Source organism: Vidua macroura, chromosome 2 (genome assembly GCF_024509145.1).
Source record: "Vidua macroura isolate BioBank_ID:100142 chromosome 2, ASM2450914v1, whole genome shotgun sequence".
Lineage (NCBI taxonomy): Eukaryota > Metazoa > Chordata > Aves > Passeriformes > Viduidae > Vidua > Vidua macroura.
This window is the reverse complement of record NC_071572.1, coordinates 39,242,897-39,256,811: the sequence shown is the minus strand read 5'-3', so window position 1 is coordinate 39,256,811 and position 13,915 is coordinate 39,242,897. Positions and strand designations below refer to the sequence as shown.

Genomic DNA, 13,915 nt, shown 5'->3' with positions numbered 1-13,915 from the left:
AAAGGGGACTAGCTCGTCTGATCACTGTCCCACGTGTCCCAGAACAATTACCGTTTTACTTTAATTAAGTCAAGTACTTTAATGCACAACTCAGAGATAATTGTGTCACATTACTATGAGGTGCCTTAAATGTTCTGTATCATGATAGTTTTATCCTGCTTATTTCTCTCCTTAATCCAGCAGTACATAAAGAAATAAAATATGGTGAAAGTAAAACCACGTGTAACATTGTGTATCATATAAAAAGGTTTCAGTACAGATGAAGAAGTATAAAACTTTACATTCCCTGATCTTATGGAAAAACATAAGGGTACCTCACTTGCCATCCTGTCCATCCCCTGTGTAGTGAAAGTCAACACAATTCCATATATAACACAATTCCATTATAGCCATGGTAAACACTAGCACCTGTATAATTTCTTCCCCTCTCCTGGTTCCACCACAGAATATTGAGCCCCAGACAACACTGAAATAATGGACCCTGAATCCTGTCCATTTAACTTCTAGAAAGGCAAAAAGCTTCTTGCCACTGAAAACCAGTATTACTCTGGTTATGAAATGGTCTTACAGATTTACCAAGCTCTTAACTACTCCCAAAAGTTTCACAAAGTAAATGTTCCCAAATACAAGAGAGACACACACAAAAAGAGGAGATCTTCATGTTCTAGGAAACACTGCCTTAATGTGTTCGTCTTTTGCCATGGCAAATGACAGACCAATGCTGAGACTCTCTCTGTGACTTGATACATGTCATTTCTTATAGATAAAGGAAATCTTTAAGGTTGACATACAGATATAACAAGAGCCATGTTCAAGATCCATGGCAGCATGCAGCCAGGGTTGTATTCTAAGTTGTCAAAGAAGAGCCCTCAATTACATGTTGAACTTTGCTAGGTCTGAGCTGTGCTGAAGTGGCTGCATATATCTAAAAGGAAATTCATATGATACAAGCATAAAATCTGCCAGACTAGTGTGTTACAAAGTTTGGTTTTACATCTCTTCAGTGTCTCCACAACCACCTGGAAATTTGTTGCATTTGTTATTCTTATTGCACAACTGATTTGCCCTCCTTTATCATGAGCCTGTATCTTCATGTCTTGACCTGTGAAAAAGACTGTTCTGTGTCAGCTATGCCTTATGGCTTCTCTTGCCTGTAGGCTGGATCCTTGCATCACTTGGAGCTGACCATTGTCAATTTCCATTTTTCTAAGAGTATCATTTGCTATTACCTTCTGAGGGAAAAAAAAAAAAAAAAAAAAAAAAAAAAAAAAAAAACCACAAAAAGAAAACCAAAAAACCAAACCTAACAGCTGTCTATAATTTTAATTCACTAGCAGAGCTGTTTTCTATATTTGCCAAATCTTCTTTTCCCCATCCCCACAGCACTTTAGGATATACTGACACTTGAAGTAGAGCTGTTAAGACCTTACTCAGCCTGGCCTGCATCTTGCATAAATTGCTGTTATTTTTCAAAAATGTTACTACTGTCCTAATAGAGCATTAAATGTCACTGTGAATAATACTTCATGCCAGAAGGAAAAACCTTGAGTCTTTCCTTGCTTGTTAAGGGAAGGACAAGCAGTCAATTGGGAAGGACTTTAGATAGTCTACATGATGACCCAAACAGGCAATGCTGCCCATTTACTTTCTTCCTTGATTCCTCCTTGGTAGTCTGCCCTGACAGAGCTGTAGAGCCATCAGGCTGAGGGAGCACAGACATTTAGTATTTACAAACCCTTCTGCTGTGTTGTAGCCTTCACGGATGTCCATTGTGGACCAGCCAAAGTGCCCTTACAGTTCCCATACACTGCAGACCAAAGTCACCTTATTTCTCACATGGCTTTGCCTTCAGCGCATTCTTTGTGTGGCTGCATGAAGGATGGCACTGAATCGGCACAGCAGAATCTGTGCTGTGTCACTTTAAACAGGGGCAGAGTCTTTGGTCCACAAATCTGCCCATTCCTCAGTAGGGCTGCACTTCCAGACTACTGTCTGGTGAGTGCCACACTTGTCCTCCATTCCCCCACTTCTCATCCCAGCTGGGTTATTTGTATCCAGGTATTGTCACACAGAAGCTGTGCCCATCATCTGCGGCTCTGCCTCCTGGATGCTCCTCCTCCCCACTTCTCCATCAGCCTTTTCCTGGAGGGCCTGTCTCTTCCCAAGGCAGGTCTGACACATTTGATGAGCCTGGTGGCAAAGTCCCTTTACAGGTTTCTGAAAAGGATACCTCTGAATGATGTATATGGTTGCATAGTGAGCAAGAGCCACAGCCACCAAATGTGATGGATGCAAATCCCAGCCTTGCATTACCCACCTACCATTGTTCCTGTTCATGCTGCAAGCTTCCTTAAGAGCAGGTCCTTGGTCCCATAGTAGAACTACTGGAAATCTAAGTACAGACTGGAAGTGTGAGATTGTTGAGAAAATTAGCCAAAAACAAAATTTAGATCTATGGCTAAATTAATCCCCAGATTAATGCTATCAAAGCAAATGGTGTTTATAGAAAGTCTTGTTTTCTTTATATTCATGTGAGAGAAAATCAAAAGAATGCTAGAGGCAAATTTTGTCTAGCAGAATTGGAAAAGAGAGCATGGGGACAAAGCTGTAATTACTGGTATTTCCTATCTGTTGAAACCTGTGGGTGCAAAGAGAGTCAGTGAATAGGGTATATTCAATGGCATTAAAATTAGTTTCTTTTTCTGGACTTTAGCTCAACACTGCAAATTAGCAGGGGGAAAATAAGCCTCAGAGTGAACAGGCAGAGAAGCCAACTTCATGTTAGCCTTTGCTGTTAGGGGAAAAAAAAGGCATTTTTTTCCTTCAGGAATTCAAATTCCTAGCAACCCCAAGTACAGCTGCACACTGACAAACAGGAAATGTATGGCACTTCTCACATGGTTCAGTGTTTGTGTGTCCATGTACACAACATTATCCTGTTTTCCTTTTAAACATATTACTTTAATGAAGAGAGGACAAGCATGCTGTTTAATTAACTCTTACTTTATAAAGAAGACATTCTGGCCCAGATTCATCATGGTACATCTTAGATACCTCCAGGGGTATCTGACTTTAGATCATTCTGTATGCAGTCAGTGGAAGGGTTGAGACCCTCTCAGCCATGGTTTGGACCACCAGAGATCAGAACTGACATTGCTAGGCACCCATCTCTTTCTGCAAACCATTGCAGGTACTTAGGACAACTGTACTCCTAAGTCAGCCTTTCACAGAACTAGGAAGCATGATTTGAAGCTTCAACATATTTCTACTTATGACTGTCATCCCACATGCAAATTTCTTCTGTAAGCAATAGCTGTTACTGAATTAGCCTTACTCTTTATTTTGCTACTGAATTAGCTGTTACTGAATGGGCATTACTCAATGCCTACAGAAAAAAAGTGCAAGTAAATGATATTTTTCTTACAGTTAAAAAGAAATGTACCTTGCAGTTCATGATCACTGGATAGACCTGAATTATTCCAAGTCCTATGTCATAAAATGTTTACTTAGTTCCCAATTTTTTTCACAACAGTTAATTAGAAGTGGTATATTATTAATAGTAATAATACTAATATTGATGTTGGTGTTGGGGTACAGTAGGGTTGATCATTCGCTCAGTAAACAAAAAATTCAATTTGAAGCACCAACCCTTGAGTATCTGTCAGTACAGCTCTCCAAACCTACCTGAAATATTGCAAATTATAGTAGGAAAATCAACTTTAAATAAAATAATAGTTTTTACTATTATGTTTTCAATGGCTTTAATGCAGCCTGCTCTTACATGCAAGAATATTGATTTGTGTTTAAGGTGGATTTTTGCCTTAATTATTCCTGAACAAGATTTGGTATTTAATTAATACTTCTTCAGTTCAGCTAGATATGCCGCTGGAGCAACACATTTCCTAAATATTTTTGTAAATGGGTAATATTTTCACTTTACTTACTGGAGTCCTCTATTTAATAATTATCAAGCCTCAAATGAAAACCAGAAAAAGGTTTCTTCTCCTGTGCATTTCTCTCATGCACTGCCCATGCACAGACACATGTGCTGCTATGGACCATACCTTGCTCTTGGTTAGCCTTGCTCACTGTCAAACCCAAGGCCAGCCTGTGGTCCCGTATCAATTGCAGCAGGACATTAACAGGCTGTGCAGTGCTTCTCAGAGCCGCCCTATGCAGCACTGGGGCTCAGCTCTGAGTTCTTCAGGGAAGGGATTGCACCTTTGTACTTGGATTTTTGGGTTTGTTGTTTGGGTTTGGTTTTTCGTTTTTTTTTTTTTAATGTGTCAAACTACTGTTAAAATTGCAAATAAGATTGGTTTTGTCTGTTGAACTTCAGCATGTCTTAATGCAGTGTTTTATCTTCCAAATCCTACCTCAGAGACATGTGGGGATTAAAGCATCTAAGGGAACAAGTCGGGTTTGGCACTATTTAAAACATATGTCTTCTGTTTAAGATTTAACTATGATTCATAGTTAATTGTTTTAAACTTGTCACCATGGTACCAACAAAAAATCCTTAGGAATACAAAGTGACTTTTGAAACCTATCCTAATTCTCAGATCGCCACCTCTGAGGCACACAGAGTAGTTCTGCATCCATTTGGGGAAATTCCCTAAATGTGGTGCCCAGGTGGGCTTTACCTTGGCTCCAGAGGAGATTTGGGCAATATTATTGTGCCATCCACTTGGTTATTTCAGCTTTCATCCCAGTCCCTGACTCTTGGCACAGGCCCAGCCTATCTTTAGCACTGGAGACCTAATGGAGAGGTGCAGCAGCAGCACAACCTCAGCAAACCCCTGAGTCAAGAAAACTTCCCTCCACCCCCACAAACCACCCATCACTGTTTACTGACAAAGCAAACTTCTGACTTTGCCCTCTGTCTGCAGGCAGTTTCCCTGCTGCCCTGTGGCATAGGCCTGGATGGATGCTGGATGGTGATGCTGGAGGTGGGGAGCAGAACTGTCCCCCAGGTGTGGTGTCTGCTAGCCCCTCTCCCAGCTGGCACACACAGCCTCACTGCTCTCAGTGTTTGCCAGCTAGAGAGGCTGCAACAGGCCAGCTGCACCCTGGGCTTCTCTTTTCTCTTTCTTTTTGCATCCTCTTTGGAGAGCTTGTTGCCCTTCACAATTCTTTAAATGCAGTTGCTCTGTCTCGATTACTTTGTCTCCTAAAAGTTCTTCAGGATTCCTGAGGGAGATGATGTTTCTTGGCAAACAGATGTGTTTGTAAAGAACAACACTCGCCAACTACAATTTCCCAAGGTGTCTCAGGAAGTTCATATTCTCTCTTTTCCAGGGAGCGTTTACTTTCCGTGGGAGCATGATCGACATGCCATTACTGAAGCAGGCACAGAACATTGTTACACTTGCCGCAGCCATCAAGAAAAAATGAGCTGGTAAATGAAGCTCTCTCCATGGGGCCCTGGTAGCTGTTTTAAAAGATGCCTATAATACTTTGTGGGTGGGGAAGGGGGGTGTAAAATTAAAGACGTCAGGCTTAAACAGAAATTAATTTCCACTTTGGAGATCTGTCATAGTTTGCTTGCCGGAATTGCTAATTATGAAAACTATTCCCAGCTCAAACCACTGCTCACTCCTGCATGGCCCATGTTCTACACATAGCCTGCATTGAAGTTACATCATCAAATCTGTGACATCACAGTAATTACTGCAAATGTGGGAGTATGACTTCACTGAAGGAGAAAGGCAACACATGAGCCCTGAGCTCTGTTAAAAGGGCAGATGGAAACTAATTCAATTGTTTCTATTTATTTCTGTGCTTCTTCCTGCTCTGATGCAGAGCTCCTCGAATAATTACGCACCAGTTGAAATAACTGCGATGAAACTCTTTACCCTGTCTGAGCTTTGCTTTCCCCCCACACCGCCCCTCTGTAAATGTGCAACAGCCATTAAAAATAATGCTCCAACAATGCAAGACTCTTGACTTTCTTCTCTTTTTTTTAAACAGTCTCTATTCAGAGAGTTTCCTCCTGGAAGTGTCCAGCCCGGGAAGGGTTGGACGGCAATAAACTTGTAGTTTTTGGAGACACAATGCAGCAGAACTTGTGCATATGGTCTCGAGTCAGATTTACATCACATTAGGGATACGGCTACAGATCATGTGGGCTGTGTGGTTAACGGGCTTAGTAAAGCTGTTTTGAAGAGGTTAACCCAGCTTGTAGTAAGGGTAAATAAACATAACAACCAGGCATTGTCCTCTATTCAGCATGTACTCTTATATGGAGGGCTAAAGGGTATTGAAGCTGCAGAGGATCAACTTGTGGTTGCCAGAGGACTCCAATGAAGTTTGAAACACCAACAATCAGAGATTTTGTTTCTGTTCCTCATTAAATCATGAGCTTTTGTGCTCAGACTATGAACGACTGTTCTTTAAGAAATTAACAGAATGGGAAGTTTTAAACTATGCACCAACCTTTTCATGACCTACACAGCAGCAATGCTGCTGCACTTAGACAAACACCGCGGGGAAGGCTGTTCTGTTTATTTAAAATTGTAAATAGAAAACAGTTGTTTTTTAGTTTCATTTCTCACTGCCTCCATGGCTTTTCACGTATGGAGCCACAGTGCTTTATTCCTCCCCTTCCCTCGCTTAGTGTGTTTCCCGTCCGTCTCCGAGCGGCGATTTCACTTATTTCGGGTTATTTTTGGTTTAATTAAGGGGAGAGGAAAAGAGGGGAGGAAGAACCCCACCATCCGGCCCGCGTGCAAGCAGTGAGGAAAGGGAGAGCAGGGGCGGCGGGAGCGCCTCTCCGCGGCTCCCCCGGGAACGGCGGAGACACGGCGGGGCCCGGCACGGGAGCGGCCAAGGAGCGGGGCAGGGGGCAGGGGGCGGCCCCCCGGAGACGGCGGGGACGCGGCGGGGCCCGGCGCAGGGAGCGGGAGAGCCGCTCACCTCCGTCCTTCTCCGCCGGGGCGGCTCCGAGACCGCGGGGCGGGCGGGGGCCGGCGGCAGAGCCCCCCCGCATCCCCTCCGCGGAGTTTGGGGATGAGCAGCGAGGGCCGACCCCCCTCTCTCCCCCTCCGCCACCCGGGTCCCGTCCGAGGCGCTGCGCCGGGGGATCCCTGACAGCGCGGGGACCTCCGGGCTAATCTGATTAATTAAAGACTACCTGCTTATATTGCAGCTCCCCCTCATCCCCGCGCGTTGCAGGACACCCTCCGTTATTAATTCCAGGCTGACTAAATTATGGGCAGCACTATTAAAACATTATCAGAACTAATGAGAAACAATTACTTAGGAGATGAGCTGGGACGAGCCGTAGCCGGGCACGCGTGTCTCTCTCCCCGCAGATTGCGTTAATAAATCATCAGGTGCACGGCAAGGCGGCGGCGAGGCCTGGCGCGGGGCACGGAGAATAAGATATATGAGATAAGGGTTGTTTGGGGTTGTTTTTTTGTTGTGGGCTGGGAGTTTTTTTCTCTTTTTTTGGCATAATTTTTACATTAATCTCAATAGGACGCGTGTGGTGTAGATGGTTTTATTCCCTTAATACAGCACAGGAAGAGGGAGCGGGGGGGCGGGGGGGGGAGGAGTAGGATGAGGACGATTTCAAAAACTAATGTCTTCATTGTTTTACTGAAGTCTTAATGGCCAGGCGTGACAAGCCCGCGGGAGCTGCGGGGGGCGGAGGGGGCGCCCCCGGACCCGCACCCACAGCTCGCCCGGGCTCTGCGCCTCCTCTCCCTCGGCAAACTGAAGGGATGGGAATACACTCTCCTGAGGTGTTTACGCGCCCCCTCCCTTCTCCGCAGCTGACTGCTGAAGGAACTTCGTGACCCGTACGCGAATAAATCGAATATGCAAATAAAATGCTGGATATATTTCGATTTTTCCTTAAATTTCCCTGACACCCACCCCTCCAGCGGAAAATCCTGCTTCCTTTTAACAGCCTTAACGATTTTTGCTTTATCAAAAATAAAATCCGATTTATTTGGCTTTTCCGTTTACTTTCCGAAGCTTTCCGTGATTTTCCGGCTTTATTCTTCTCCTCTTTCTTTCTTTTTCTTTCTCTCTTTTTCTTTCCCGCCTGGTGCTAGGCAAGCAATTGATGAAACAAAACAGATTATAAGATTAGCAGCAGGATTTTGTGCATATTAATGATAGGGAAGGGCACCGAATGGGTTTGTAATTGCAGATCTTGCGCTTGGGATTGGGAACTGTAGCCCTGCTACAGCAAAGACCCCCCTGTGAGGTTTTCACATTGGAACTTAGGGGAAAAGTGAAAAAGTAATTACCAGAGCACAACACTGAAATGTTAAAGCACTTATTCTTTCTTTCAGCGTTCTGTTTTAAAGGAGGAAAACGGGCAAAATGGAAAATAAATTGCTTTCAAATAAGTAGGTTAGCACCTGAATGCTGGTGCGCATTTTCCCGTTTTTTTTTTTTTTTTTCCTTTTTTTTTCGAATTCTAGCAATTATTTAGCCGGGCATTGCCGACCATCCAAGCAGCAGAAAAGGGGGAAGGGAGGGCAGGGAGACCTCGGGAACACAGGGGTACTGCGCCTGTGAGGTTTGAAGCAAATATCTCCAGGAAAACTGTTCAAAGCTGCGGTTGGAAATTTAGTCGGATTTTTCTGGGGTGGTTTTTTTTTTTCTTTTGTTTGGTTTTTGGAGGTTTTTTTTGTTTGGTTTTTTTTTTTTTTTTTTTGTTCGTTTGTTGGTTGGTTTGTTTGTTGGGTTTGGTTTTTTTTTTTTTTTTGGTTTTTTTTTTGAAATCGGGATTTAAGAGGAAAAAAGATTGGTTTGGTTTTCTTTTCAACACGAACATCAAACGGTATTTTAGCAAGGGATGCATTTCACAACCACAAATCCCTTACAGGAACGGCATATTCTTCGCAATATCGACAAGTAACTTGACACTGAATTTTAACTCTTATTAAAGGTTTCTCCTTGTTTCTTAAGCTGATTCAGCCCCCTCTGAGCTTACTTTTCCTAAACTCCGGATTTTTGCGTTTCAAACCCAGTGCTCCTTCACTGACTTTTCTGATCCTTCTCTCCCGTGATTAACAGCCAGAGATGGTTTAGCTTTAATGGCACCTACTCGCGCTTATTGTTTTAATTCTGTTTTCAACGGAAAATCAATGTATCTGGTGGAAATTAGGCTTTGAAAACTTTTTTTTTTTTTTTTTTTTTTTTTTTTTTTTTTTTTTTTTTTTTTTTTTTTTACGAGCCAATAAAACGGAGTATCTGCTCCTCAGGCAGTAATTCCTGATTTTGAATTGGAAGAGGAGGGGGAGGTCGGGGGGGGAAACCAACTTTGCATTTCATCCATCCCATCCCTCCAACCCTCTTCTCCCACTTTCACCTCCCTCGGGTTCAGAGCATGGCAGAGTCCCGAGGCAGGGCTAGTTTATAACAACTGTTATAAAGATTAAAAAGTGGGAAGAAGGGAATAAAAGCTCGTGCGGCCAAGTCCATGATCTTGTATTTTTCTCCATTGCTGCGGCTGGGGAGCCGCGCACTCCGCGGAGGGGAGCCCCAGGGAGCAGCAGCCGGCGGGGCGGGGGGAGCACTGCGGGTGGTTTTGGGGTGCTGGCACTTGCACGAGGTGCCCCGCAGACGGGAGGGGTGTCCTTCCCGCCGGGAGCTGAGAAGCGGTGCCCGGGCGGCGGCAGGAAAGTCCCGGAGCACTCCGCACTGCCGCGAGACCGCCGGGCTGCAGCCGCGAGACCGAGCGTGGGATGAATGGACGGACGAACGGACGGACGGATGGATGGATGGATGGATGGATGGCAGCTCCTGGCCTCGCAGGGACTGAGACTGTCCCAAGACTTCCTGGGCTGCTGCCAGGAGCCCTGGACACGCAGGAGAAAGGGAATGGGGGAAAGGAAAGGGAAAGGAAGGCAGAAGGAGGAAGAGGTGATTTAATCACATTCATTACCCTGTAAAAAAAAACAGTCTCCTCTAGCCACCTTCAGGCCCACAGTATCCCTTCAGTCGGGGCCAGGGTGCCCATGGAAAGGCCACCTGCAGAGTGGTACACACACATACTCCTGCAAGGGACAGCACAGAAATCAGAAATTCATGCTCTCCATTTCCATCACACCTTCCCTACCCCTCACCATCCCCATGTGGTCTTGTCCTCGTGGTGCTCCTCAAACCTCCCTTTGCCTCCCAGCACTGGGGGTCCCTCCGTGGGAACAGAATGGGGACTTTCCTGCTCACACTGAGCTGCAGGGAATGGGATACACAGTGGAAATGTCCTGCATGTGCCCCCACAGCAAGCAGGGGAAAGATCACTTTGTTTAGGGTTATTGCTTCCCCAATTAATTCTGAAGATCCCAATATGTGATATCAAAGCCAGTACCATAAGGTGATGCTCAGAATGATGTCTTCAGAAGCACAAGAGACCCTGTTTCTAAAGCTGTTGTAGGTGCCCACTGCCTGCTGGCATCATTTGAAACTGATCATTCTGATGAGAATGAGAAGTAATAAATGCCTATGCTACCTCCTTGGGCCTCTGTAATTTACAGTGTGACTCCATGTAGCTTTGGATCTCATGTTTAGAATTTTATTCCTACTTCTTCTAGTGCTGCTAATGTTATTAAAGCTGTGCTATCAAGCACAAACACCAGTTAAGAATTTTCTGAACTGAAGCTTCCTGAAGGTAAAAGCCTTGTCTCTGTGTGACACATGCCTGCAATAACCTAGAATTTATAACAGGTGTTCATGCTGCTGGGAAGACCTAGTCTAGGCTTCTAGATACCTGACTTCCTTCCTGGCCTGCTTTTGCAGTAGTCCCTAATATATTAAGTAGTGTTTGTGCTTGTCTGTTACTCTATGGGATGCCACTGGAAGTGCTTTATGTTAACTCTTCATATCCTGCTCTTCCTCAAAATGTAGCTCAGATACAGTCAGTAGTGCAAGTATCTCTGCACAAATCTGACCGTCACTGACAGTCCTGCCTCCAGACTGGTCACCAAGAGGCCTCTGCTTGTACAATACAGAATTAAATACTTGCAAAATGAGAGAGAAACCAGTGGCAGTGGACATGAAAGGGCTGTCTGATTACATCTTTGGTATTACTGAGTGAGAGCGCAGGCCAGGGGAAAAAATAATTTCTACCCTCTTCAATCATCAGCATGGGTCACCAGCAAAGAGTTTGTGTTTTACTGTAAACTACTGGAGGAAGGTCCCCCTTCCCCCCAAGGTACTTGGTGGGAGTGCAGGGAAAAGCCAAGGTCTCTGCCCATGAGATGCCTCAAGAGGAGCTTGCCCTGCAGAGGCTGCCCATTCCTGCCTGCCCTGTGTGACTTCTGGGGCACTTGGAAAAGCCACCTGCTCATTTGAAAGCATTCAGGCACTTTCAACTCTACATCATGACTCTGCTCAGAGACCACTTAAAATATGTAGTAGGGAGAGACATCTGTTGCTTTCTTTTCAATCAGTTTTGAAAGAAACAGTTCCTCCTGAAAGAAAAAGCCAGTCCTGTGCTAATGGCAAACCCTCTATTGGTGCACTTCTAAGGTTTTGCAAAGAGTTGCAAAATCCAGAGGGAAGCTGGGTTAACTTATTTCACCTTATGGACTAGTTGGTGTCTAACACTTTGTTGAATATTAAGAATGTGCCATAATTTACAGAAAAAAAGGGCACAGTAAGTTCAGTAATAAAAGGTAAATATGTCTCTACATTGTGGCTATATTAGGAATTCTTTCTTTAATGTTTAACAAGCATTTTTTAAGTGGGTATGTGAGGGCGATGTGTACAGAATGCATTTACTGACAAAGCCTAAGGAAATAAGTGTGTCTTTGTGCCTAGGTTTTCCTAAAGCATGCACATTCCTGAGTATAGGCAGACAGAGAAAATTGGAAGGCTGTCCCATTTCATGTGGAGGGAAGATGTAAAGACCTGTGCTTGGTTCCTGGCCCTGCTCCCCCGTCACAGACATCAGTTTGTGTTGAGTTTACCAAAAACCCTACTGCTGTAACATTCCATTTGAGAGGCAGGGGGGGAGAGGATAATAAACTTTTTTTTTTTAATTGCTTCCCTGGCTATAAATTAGCATGCATTGGGATAATTTTTTTTTTTCAGTGAACAAAAGCACAATTGACTACAATTGCCTAAGCCTTGCTTAGGCAAAAGTAGGAAGGGAGTTCTGAGCCTCGAGGCTCCCCTGTGTATTGAACCTGAGCAAGGGGAGGTCTTGTCTGTGCCCAGAAGTTGAAGGGCACCAAGAGCTACAACAAAACAATAGGGATTTTTATGTTTCACTGACTGTTTTTGCAGCTGCATCTTCCCCCCTCCTCCTCTCCCCACATGATTTCATATGAGAACCAAGTATGGAAATAAAAGCCACGGCTTTCCCTCCGGATACAGTCAATATGCATAAAACCAGTCAGACATCAGCAGAGAGCTAAGGTTAGTTATAATTCAGCGTTATGAACAAAAGCTGTTTTTTGCTTCTACACCGTATTTCATGTCTGTTACCACAGAAGTAAACGCAGGGCTGAAGCCCAACTGCATTGTGAGTTCAATGTGATCCTCTTTGCATCACTGGGGTTCCTGATGACATTTGAAGAGGAGCTGGCAGAACCCAATGAGTTCTGCCTTTACAGGTCCCCTTCCATGCTTGCCTCCCATTCAGTCCTAGAATATCTGGCAAACCGTCTTTTCCCATGGCAAAAGCTCATCTGAGGTGATTTTTGTCCAGAGCTGTTTGTGGAAGCCCTTCTCCTCTGGTGCATCCAGTTAGCAGCCTAAACAAAAACCAATTCCAAGTAAAAAGTAGATGGGCATGTAAAACAACTTGAAAAGCAGATGTTAACAGAGATGTGGCCAAAGAGGTAGGGGAATTGCTGGTAGAGAGTGGCTGAGAAAGGGCAGAGGAATGGGGGTGGAGAGGACATAGGCATGCCTATTCCCTCATACCCTGCAGCAGAGTCACTTCTCGGCATCCATGAGCATCTTCACTATTTGTAAAACAAGAAAGAATCCAATTGAAGACCAATTGCACAATAAGGTGAGTTGCTAAAGAAAAGGGATGAAGTTTCTCTAGGAAAAGCAGGTAAGGTAAGCATTTGCCACAGGGTCTTCATGAGGGAGTAGACTAGATGCCTACCTGAGGTCTTTTCTAGGAATTTTTTATAATGTAGCAAATCTTTGATGCTATAAAATGTACTGGGATGGAACAAAAACAGGAGGATAAAGAGGAATCTTTTCAAATGAACAAGGGAGGAATAGGAAATTTACTTTCTCACCCTATATTTTTCAACCTGTTCTTGCTTCTTAGTTTGCTGCCTAGATAGCTTCACTAATGAAGAGCTTCTCCCTTTGAAAAAATCTTTCTTTCTTTCTTTCTTCCTTCCTTTCTTCCTTCCTTTCTTCTTCCTTCCTTTCTTTCTTTCTTTTCTTTCTTTCTTTCTTTCTTTCTTTCTTTCTTTCTTTCTTTCTTTCTTTCTTTCTTTCTTTCTTTCTTTCTTTCTTTCTTTCTTTCTTTCTTTCTTTCTTTCTTTCTTTCTTTCTTTCTTTCTTTCTTTCTTTCTTTCTTTCTTTCTTTCTTTCTTTCTTTCTTTCTTTCTTTCTTTCTTTCTTTCTTTCTTTCTTTCTTTCTTTCTTTCTTTCTTTCTTCCTTTCTTCTTCCTTTCTTTCTTCCTTTCTTCTCTTCCTTTCTTTTCTTCCTTTCTTTCTTCCTTTCTTTCTTCCTTTCTTCCTTTCTTCCTTTCTTTCTTTCTTTTTCTTTTTCTTTCCCTTCCTTTTCTTTCTTTCTTTTCCTTCCGCAACTTCCGCAACTTCCGCAACTTCCTTCCACAACTTCCTTCCACAACTTCTTCAACTTCTTTCTGCAACTTCCTTCCTTCTGCAACTTCCACACCTTCCACAGCTTCCTTCCACACTACTATTTAGTGAAATAAAGAAGTCTCTGTATTTTTGCATGGGCCCCCCCTGATTTATC

General features: G+C 43.8%; 1 protein-coding gene across 1 annotated transcript in view; it reads left to right on the top strand.

Moving 5' to 3' along the window:
- The window catches only part of CLYBL (citramalyl-CoA lyase), a 138,649-nt gene extending 132,839 nt beyond the window's left edge, over positions 1 to 5,810 (top strand). Inside the window, 2 exon segments of the mRNA XM_053969772.1 lie at positions 5,299 to 5,382; positions 5,384 to 5,810. Of these exon segments, the coding sequence (XP_053825747.1) occupies positions 5,299 to 5,382; positions 5,384 to 5,431 (132 nt within the window). The 3' untranslated portion in view covers positions 5,432 to 5,810.
- The last annotated feature ends 8,105 nt before the right edge of the window (positions 5,811 to 13,915 follow it).